Source organism: Morone saxatilis, unplaced genomic scaffold, assembly GCF_004916995.1.
Source record: "Morone saxatilis isolate NCDOM2014 unplaced genomic scaffold, NCSU_SB_2.0 Contig20, whole genome shotgun sequence".
NCBI classification, from domain to species: Eukaryota; Metazoa; Chordata; class Actinopteri; family Moronidae; genus Morone; species Morone saxatilis.
In genome coordinates, this window is record NW_023339763.1 from 16618383 (window position 1) to 16628617 (window position 10235).

Consider the following 10235-nt stretch of genomic DNA (forward strand, 5'->3'; position numbering starts at 1 on the left):
TATGGTACTCTATCCCTATCTATCTATCTATCTATCTATCTATCTATCTATCTAAATCTAAATCCTATCTGTTTTTGCACTACAAAGGCCAGTGAGAAGTAACTACAGAAGCAGTGATGTTCAGAATCTTTAGTTTTTTCAGGCTGACCAGAAAAATGCAGATAAAACACAGATAAAAAGGTGTAATGGCTTAATTTTATGTTCTTTTAGGTTGGTAATTTTTGCCATGAGAGACCAAATAATCATTAAAATCAGATACTGCCTTGGATAATCTTCACAGAATGCATTAACCATTTTTGACCTAGTTTGGTTTATTATGTATTTACAGTCCATAGTTCATAGACGAATTAACAGTATCTGAAATCTAAATAAAAATAATAAACCTAATAAAATAATAAAATAAATACATTTTAGTTATGTTGATCAATAAAAATAAATAAACTAAATGAATCGCACAATTTGGCTTTGATTAATCGCATTTTTCTTTCTTGAGACAGCTTGTAATAATACATATTTTAATGGTAAAATTTATTATTGTAGAATGAACATAAAGGAAGTATATTTAAAATACAAATTAAATACTATGCTCTCTGTTTTATTTACAGTGAGTGCAACGAATTGCCAGGCTTCCGTTCTTTATCCAGTGGAAGTGCCGCTGTGGATGCCCAAGTAGTTATCCCACTTAGCTGCACAGTAGTTCAGTGGTCCCCTGTGGAGAGCGACATCCTGTTGCTTGCTGAAGCTACATAGATACATAGATACATAGATAGATAGATGTCTGTGTGTGAAATGCAAAGTGATCTATGCTTCTCACTAGCCCTTGTGTGTTTGTATAGAGTCAGGTGTAGAGTGCATTTATATTGAAAAGCAGACAGGCACCTCTTACGTTTATGCGCGCTTGGTACTCGGCGCTACCGGCCGAGTTGCGTGCGACGCAACGATACACTCCCCCATCTCGAATGAGCGGGCTGCTGACGTTGACATGCGACACGGTCAGGCCGTCTGACAGGGTGTACTGGCTGGTCTTGTAGGTGGAATCTCGCACCACGGGCTCGTCGTCCAGCGTCCAAGTGATGGAGGGGGGCGGGGCTCCTTTGGCTGCACACATGAGGGAGAAAGGTTCGCCGGGGTTCACCACCCGCTCACTGAAGGAAGACACAATACGAGGAGTACCATCTGAGAGGAGACAGAGAGAGAAAAATGAAAAAGGACCTAATGGCAGAGTGGTAATAATGAGAAGTTCTGAGAGAAAAGCAGCATATTCAACAACTTGGATTTAGATCGGTTCATCTCTGCTGCGTTTAGCCAAATGATTTTATGTATTTGTTCAATGACAAACAGCTCTGTGGTGTCCTATTTATGCATCTATCAATGACATTCACAGTGGCAAACAATTTATGCACCAGCATTCAGATAAAGAATAAAAGTCAACAGTAGAAGTTTTAAATTTAAAGACCATGGTTTCCTGTCATTTTGCTTTTACAATGCTGTAATAAAATGCCTGCTGTGTCCCTGTTTATACAGAATGTGCACTTGTTTGGTTCCCTGAGAGTCTCTGTCCACATACCCTCTAGCAGAATAATGGAAAAGTCCTGAGCAGTGTGGCCCTTTCGGGAGGCGAAGCACTGGTAGGCCCCAGAGTGGAACTTCTGTGCTGCAGTGATCTGCAGGGTGTCGTTGTGTTGTCCCTGGATGGAGATGTGCTGGTCGGGGACGATGGGCTCCGTGTTGCTGAACCAGGTGATAGTGTATTCTGGAGAGCCCTCCACAGTGCAGGTGAAGAACAGTGTGCTGCTGATGCCAGTTTTCAGATTCTTAGGGGACAAGGTCACTCGTAGTGGATCTGAGAGAAGGATGGATGTTGTTTGTTAAAATACAGAGGGATTAAAAAAACTCCAAAAGAATCACTTTCTTTCTTTTTTGTTTTAATGTTTCACTGTAAAGCAATTTGCATCTTGATCTTTAAAACTGTTGAAATGATTGATAATAAGTTACTGCTGTTGCTAGACTACTTTTTATTTTCCACAAATCATGTCATGAATACAAAGATTATAGAATTTTCTGGTGTTGTGAATCATAATTAATGGGTTCATTATTTGTTATTAGATTTAATTTATTGGTGGTTTATAGCTCAGGCCTTAAGGCGTCATAAACCAGTTATAACCCATGAGATAAAAATAAACTTTGTGAGTAAACACTTAAATTACTAATTTAACTTCCTTTATTTACACATCATATTAGGTTGTTACTCATTTACAAAGCATGGATGATTTTATTAATTGATTTATAAACAAATTTGAAATCCTTTACAAGTATGTCATATTGTCTAAGTGACACTGAAATCATTCAACTGGATTCAAAATGTGACACATGGATTCATACATACAGTAGGCGTTTACATTCATAGAGACAAGGAGAGAGAAAGAGAGAGAGAGAGAGAGCACAATCAGCGGTGGTGACTCAATCAGTTCGACGCACTCATTAAAAAAGCAGCTGGAGATATCTCTTCACATCTCGGTCCACTTGTGTGTGTAAGTGTGTCTTTCTGTTTGTGTGTGTGCGATCCGGAGTGTGTGCGTACGTGTGTGTGTGTGCGAAAATGTCAGTGAGCAATAAGGCAGCTGGTGGTGTGTGCTGGGGGGCATCACTGTGCCTCCCCCCCTCCTCACCCTGTCAGAGTCACAGAGTGTGCTACCATGATGTGCCCACTGGCAAAGCCTACCGCCTCTCTATTCTCTCCCTCTGTCTCGCCTTCTCCCGCTCTTTGTTTCTTTGTATACTTTACACAATGTACATTTATCTCTGCCTCTCTTATTATCTTGTTATTGCATTGTAGATAATGTCATTCCGGCACTGTCTGGATGTCTGATTGTCCCTTCTGTGACCCTTCGTGTTTATCTCCGTCTTCCTCACCCTCCTTCTCTCTGATGGTGAATTGTGCTGGCAGCTGTGTTACGGATTCAGTCTCAGTGATTTATTGCCCTGTCTCTCTTTTTGAGACCTGATATGACGGGGCATCATACAGCTCACACACATGTTTGCTACAGACACACTCTAGGCGCGACTTATATGTGTGCCTCAAACCAAAAGGAGAGGAGTTTGTGAATGTGTCCGTCTGCCAGGCTGATTCACCGAGAAGACAGCGTGGGAGTCTGTCAGGTTGTATGCGAATGTGTGTGTGTGTAGTTGTGCTCACACACCTATAACGTGAAGCTGTCCAGACACCTCCTTTGAGCCAAAACTGTTGGTGACCTCGCATGCGTAGCTGCCACTGTCCTCTTGCCTTAGGTCACTGATGGTCAGCCCTGTCAAACGCCGTGTCCAGCGGGCATCTGAGGGCAGCGGGCGACCATCTTTCAGCCAGCGCACGGTGGGGCTGGGGTAACCTCCCGCTATGCAGGGGAGCTCAACGCTCTGGCCTGCGTATACCTCCCCTGCTTGGAAACTGTCCAGGATGGTGGGTGAGGACTCGTTGGGGTCTGGAGGGCAGAGATTGGGTTATTTTTTATGTCAAGACAAAGAGAAATATCAGACTTACATGAGTAAACTGACAACACTGAGCTGCTCACCCATTACAGAGAGCCTGGCTCCATTGCTTTGGCGCGTCTCGCCGCTGTACTTATGTTTGGTGATGCACCGGTATGTGGAGAGGGCGTCCTCCTTCTGAACATCAGAGATGTAAAGAGCCCCGAAGGAGGTCAGTGAGAACCTGTTACCTGAAGAAGACACATTCAGTAAAAACGTACATTAATTTCCCCAAAGGAAAGCAGCTGACAGACAGACATCCAGTAAAAACCTGCACCAGGGGCGCCCGGTTAGCTCAGTTGGTAGAGCTGGCGACCCATGTCCCGAGGCTGAGCACTTGCTGCAGCGGCCCAGGGTTCGAAAAAGACCCTTTGCTGTGTGTCATCCCCTCTCTCTCTACACCCCTTTCCTTCAGCTGTCACTATAATAAAGGCAATAAAAGCCCAAAAAATATACAAAAAAAAAAAAAAAAAAAGACCTGCACCAAGATGATCGTTCTGGTGCAAATCCATTGTGCTCATTGCAAAACCGTATTGTGCTAAGAACAAACAGCTGCGTGAACAGTTGGCACTACCTGCCTGATAATGTTGCTTTGCAAAACCTGGCACTCTTTCAAGGCCTGGAGGACACACAGCGGTCACTTACACCACCCATAGACAGAGCAGAGGCAGATTTACTATCCCTTTACACACAATGTAAAACTGTTATACACCACACTATCATCACTAAAACTATCTAGATGTTCTTCCTTTTAAGTGCGGTAACAAAAATAAGGCCAAGTATCAAGTGTGCCGCTTACTCGAGGCTGATAGTGAAGATAGGGAAGAGAGAAGCCCAGGTATTCTCTGTACAACTGTTAATATTGCATATCGTATTTTGTCTCGCATACAGGTACACACACACACACACACACACACACACCTTCTCTTTGTCACTTTTTGTCGTCTGTATTTGTTTTTGTATTTTCTTGGATTGCATGGAACTTATTCCTACACATCACAACACCCATTTTTTCTCCACTGAGAACCTCTGTATAAATCAATGCCTCTCATGAATCTAGGTTTACATTATGTAAATCAAAACACTCAAGATCGAAGCTCTGACTTAGTGTTGACTTTTTCAACAATCTGCCCGTTCCATCAAATTAAACAGCCTTTCTCTCCACAATTAAAAGATGACATTGATGCCTCAGTGTCTTAGGTCCTGCCCCAATATCCTTTTTCAAAGGGAAATACATCACATTAATGAGGCCATACAATTTCATGGGACCTTTAAACACATGCAATAGCTAACTGTAAGTGAGATATATTTCAAAATGGTTGCCACTGTACAGTAAGGTTAGTTTACGTTTGGAAACGTTACCTATCATCTGCGTCTTTTAGCGTCTAAGCTGTAGGCCAAGAGCTGGAATTGGCAGAGTTCAGGTGCACCTGTATGTTCATCAGCATCAATATTTTATGTATGGGCACTGTGTTTTGTTGAGGTCTTTGCGGAGGGTTGAGCAGGAACACTGAAGGTAGCAGTTATGGACTGTGCATGTGTTTGCATGGAATATACCGTATGACCCGAGAGGAGGCACAGGCTGCAATTTCACAGCAGCCTTTGTTTGCCCCCCAGAATGAAGCCTTACAGGATAATGAGCACTTTAAGACTGCTACTCCCACAACACCGACGACTCGCCTGTCACAACACTCTGACATAGGCAGCAAGAGAAAGAGGGTGAGAGAGAGAGAGGGGGAGAGAGAGGGAGAGAGTCAGCTGGATCTGTCAAAGCCACACTTTCTGTCTTCAGCAGGGGACGGAATTCTTCCCATCTGCAGCGACGCCTCTGAAACAACACTGATTACACAATGCACATCGCATTATTTCCCTTACTATCTGTACATCACGACTGAGTGGCTTGCACAGAGAGTCAGTCTATCTTTTTTCGACTCTTCATCTCTTTGTGTGAACCCTCTTATCGTCTCTCTCACCCTTTTCCTCTTGCTCTCAGTCTCTAAGCAGAGTGGCAGACTGAGTAAAATATTAATTACTAAATCACTGTGCTCCCTCAGCTTTTATTCATGCTGACTTGACTAGATAACGAGAAACAGAGCCAATATGCATTACACAGACACACACACGCATACATGGACATACACAGCTGCAGTAAAACATGCACACATGCATGCAGCTCAGTGTAGAAAACAGCTGCAGTTGTTAGTGTTGCATAATTTTAAACTCCATATGCACTAAGTGTCTTGGAATATATCTCAAAATGGCATGTTTTTTGTCCAGTGGAAGAAAAACACACAAACTCCCTTTGGGGATTTCACCCCTGATGCTTCCTTCCTGTAACAGCAGAAACTGCTGATCAACTGCCATCGGACATGGTACTTCACATTGAGAGAAACCATAGATACAAATGTTTTTTTGTCCATTAAAGACCTTCCAAAAAATACATGAAATGCAAATTTAGTAGGGAGTGTTCAACTTTTTCCGATGTGTTCACCCATGTTTTATCTTTTGATAGCTATTAAAACTATTGAGTGAGCTTGAACTGAAACGAAAAGGACCATTAGGTAAAAAATAGAAGCACTAATAGATCCTCAAAAAACTCAGAAGGAACCATTTAGAGCTTTAAGTATTTTTCATCAACTATAAATGGTTCTTTAAGGAGTCCTTTCACCCAGAAAGAAGCTTTTTGAAAGAAGCTGCATTGCCTAGAGGATGTCAACATTGTTGGATTTTGTATGAGTTCGGTCAGAGTCTCAATGAGACCCATTCATGGAGGAAAATTGTGCAAAATTGTTCATGTATTCTTGATGCAGATGGGGTCCAGTGGCAAACAATTACAATATTTACTTATAAGTGTTGAATCAAGGAAACAATGTGTATTTTTTTTTTAAAAGGTACAGAAATCAAATGTTTATTATTCTCAATCTCAAAAATGTTAAACATAAAGTAAAAACGAATAAACACAGTAGTTTTTTTGCCCTGCAACACTTACATATCTTTTATAGATTTTTCTTTTCTTTACAGAAGGTCGCTTCAATAAGTTACTTTTACTACGCTCACGAGTGCATTCACAATAACATACACAGACAATTTTAGTCCTGTACATATCTAGCCTTATGCTTTATGCTTTAGGTAACACACATCTATTTGAAGCTCATTTAAATCGACAGAGCAGTTTAGTGAAGCCCATGAGCATGGCATTTCAAATCCAACTGCTCTTGTGACAGCAAGAGCAATGTTAGTAAGTATGTAATGTAAAAAAGTGCCATTACTCAAATTAATCGTACTGTATGCCCTTAACAAGCCTCTCTTGAGTAATAAAGGTTATTTTTTTAATCCAACAAAATGCCTGCAGCCTTGCAGTCACACAACAGGCCAGACCTGCCGCCATGACAAATTCCAAAGAGGAGGAAAGAAAAATAAAATAATGGAAGTATAAATGTGCGGGAGAAAACAGGAAAAAATAAAAGCATGACAGAGTCTATAAATAGGATATATACTGTAGCCCGTGTGGGTCCAAGAGTGTGTGTGTGTGTGTGCACGACTTCGTAGCAGCCTCATTTTCTCACATGCAAATGAAGGCGTCGGCGCAAAGATAACGAGGCCCATATTTCCACCTCCTCAGTGGGGCCATTATTTATTGATGTTCTGCATCTTTCCCCCTCCCTCCCACTCTCACGCTTTCTTCATCCTCTCCCTGTTGCTAGGGTCTTCTCACCGCCATCCTGTTACAATTTCCGTGTACTTTCAGCAATTATTAAAGCGCAATGTGTTTACAATCATCAAGGACGAAGCGGTGAAACCCTCTGTGTTGTGCGACTACAAAAATCCTAATGGTGAACTGGTGGTAGATGTCAGTGAAATTAATGGAGTTAAAAAAGCATCAGTATGAAATTGCTAAATATAGCTTTTCAGATGCAAGTGGGTTTTGTATCCAATCACAAATATTTTCGTAACACACTTTCTTTTAGTTGACACATTTCCAGAGGCTAAATCAGAAGTTTTCTGGTTTCTGGTTCAGTCCAATTCTGTGCCTCTAAATAAGGATAATTAAAGGAATTTATTTTGTTTTTTAGACCTTCAAGACCAAGGTGTGTGTTTGATGTCGACATGAGTCTCACATACTCACAGAAAGTAGTTAGAAAGTACTTGTTCATTGGCAGTTGTAAGTGCAGTTCAGAAACTAAGTTGGACTTCTCTCAATAGGAAACTAATTTAGCTCTTGGAAATGAATCTGACCTACATGCTTTAGAGGGGCAAATTTCCACACTATCTAGACTAGCCTATTTTAGGAGACAACCTTTTTCCATAAGAATCATCTTATGAGACTAACCTGTCCGAAATACAGCTTTTCCTGAGCACAAAGCAAATCAAAAACTACATAAAAATAAAAATACAAGCTGACTGTATGATCATGCAGCCCTCACAGCTCTAAGTGAAAATACTGGTGTTCCTATGGGAATTCCCAGTATGGACCCCATATCTAATCAGTATGGAAAAGGCTAATGATATATCGAACTCACATCCCTGTTTTGCTTCTGGCAGATCACTACTATCTGATCCCTGGAGTCTCCATCTTATTCAACACTGTTGATGGTCAAAGGCAGTGGTTCCTTGCCTTGAAGGGTTCTCCTAGTTAAATGAAGGTTAGTGTATTTTCACTGCTCATTATTATGACTATAAGCCTGCACAAGGAGAAAATGTGGCAAAGCAGTGTAAGGTCAGAGGTTTCACTCCTCCACAAACTGACAACAGTAAGCTATAAATCCTCAGATAGATGCCTACAGCACAACATGGTTATCCATTGAAGAGATAAAGTTAAAAGATTAGAAGGAAATTGACTCAAAAAACTTGGTTACCTTTACGATTACACACAAGCTGATATATGTACACATTACCTGAGGCCACCACATATTCTATTACACTCAGACATACAGTATGTCTGCCTTTGTGTAGACACAAATTTGTATTGAAGTGGATCACTGATTGATAATAAATTATTTGTATTTTTCCTCTACTGAACATAAAAACAGCTTTGCACAAAAAAAACTTTGAATATGTAACTTTAACAATTAAAAAAAACCTATTTTATTTACGTATGTGGTGAGTTCAGAAGATTGTAAGCTTGCTGACGGACAAACATTTTGCTCCAGTAGACCTGAGACCTCCTGTCTACTGCCAAAGGTAAGTGTCTGGCCTGAGCTCCAAATATCGCTGATAGAAAACAAACACATATAGCACATGAATGTCAGAGTTTAGTTAGTTATTGTAATGTGGCTGGGGGAAAAAAATGGGCAATACTCGAGTTTGACGTAAAGAAAAAATGCATTCTGTATGTCTGCCTTATACCCTCACTCTTAGCGGCAAGTTGAAGAGAATTTGAAAGAAGGTGAGAAGAGAGAGGGGAGGAGGAGTGGATCAAAGACTTGTGACTGTCACAGAAAGAAGAAGAAAGAAAAAAACGCAGCATATTCCGGAGATATTCTCTGCGGTGCTGGAGTATGCTTGGTGCTCACAAATGCAGACATGCTAGGCACACACACACACAGAAACACCTACTGGGCTTAAAATAGGACAAAAAAATATTTCCCTGCTGGAATGAAAAATAATAAACTATGTAATAAAATTAGCACAGTGGAGTCAGTGAATGGCAGTCGTCCAGTTTTGCAGCAGAGGAATGTGTTAAAGCAGAAAATCAGCACTGTTGGACTGAATGACTTGACTTAGAGAGGAATAAGTGCAGAAAAGGAAGAAAAGACAAAAGAAGAGAAAAGCAAAAGGAAAGATGGAGGGTAAAATGTGGAGGAGATAACAGTCCATGTCTGTGTTTTCCCCTCCTTTCAAACCTCTAAGCAAAAAAAGGGGTGTTGCATCTGTATTCAAAGCGAGAGCCCACTCCACCCTCCCTTTGCTTTCGCCCCTCTCTCTGCTGTGTACATTAAAAGCCCAAGTAGAAGCAGGTGTCGGCCAATTAAATATATACACTTTCCTGGCTTTTATTCTGCTCAACACTTACTTAACATCTATGAATGGCACCCTCTTAACTCCTTTCAATTCACATTCAAAGCAGGTTTTATTGGCACAACTGATGTGTAACAACTAATTGTGCAATGGGAGCCCACCCCACTGCATCTCCTCCATAAAAGACACTTTGTTAACACGACCAAACTGTTCAGACGGAGCACGAGTCATGCTGCCAGTTAAGACTAACACTGCATGAGCAATATCTGAATCTCAGCATTCAATTCTCTCTTTTTCCCCCTCTTGCTTCTTCTGTCGCTTGTTCATTTTCTGGAAGAGATGCAAGACGTTGGAAGGAGCCGCAGCTCTGTCATGTTTTCATTAAAAAGCCACGCTTCACTGTCTAATCCTAACTGCTGTCCTCTTTTCTAACCAATTCTGACTGCTTACCTCATCTTTCAATCATGTTCTCCCTGCCCTGCCCCTTACCACCGTGTTGCGTTGTGCACCGACTCACCGCGAGCAGAGGAGGATGTTCGGAAAAAGTTTATGGGATGGAGGTGAGGGGCAGACAAAGGTGGAGGTTGGGGAGAGGCAGGGTGAAAGAGGGGTGAGACAGGGCAGACAGACAGACAGCACAGTCCAGTTTCCACTGCGATGGGACCACGTCTCTTCTGCTTCACTTGACTGCTCTGTCCCAATTCGCCCTGTGTGACTTTAAACAGTAAACACTGGGGGAGGGGATGATCTGG

General features: G+C 41.6%; 1 protein-coding gene across 3 annotated transcripts in view; it reads right to left on the bottom strand.

The window, feature by feature from the left end:
* Positions 1 to 10235, bottom strand: part of LOC118331179 (Down syndrome cell adhesion molecule-like protein 1 homolog) — a 51189-nt gene that overhangs the window by 19887 nt on the left and 21067 nt on the right. For all 3 annotated transcript variants that reach the window (XM_035665966.1, XM_035665968.1, XM_035665967.1), the window contains exons 4-7: positions 3570 to 3716; positions 3201 to 3479; positions 1568 to 1843; positions 880 to 1176 (exon numbers count right to left, since the gene is read on the bottom strand). In XM_035665966.1, coding sequence (XP_035521859.1) covers positions 880 to 1176; positions 1568 to 1843; positions 3201 to 3479; positions 3570 to 3716 — 999 coding nt within the window. The remainder of the gene's footprint in view (positions 1 to 879; positions 1177 to 1567; positions 1844 to 3200; positions 3480 to 3569; positions 3717 to 10235) is intronic.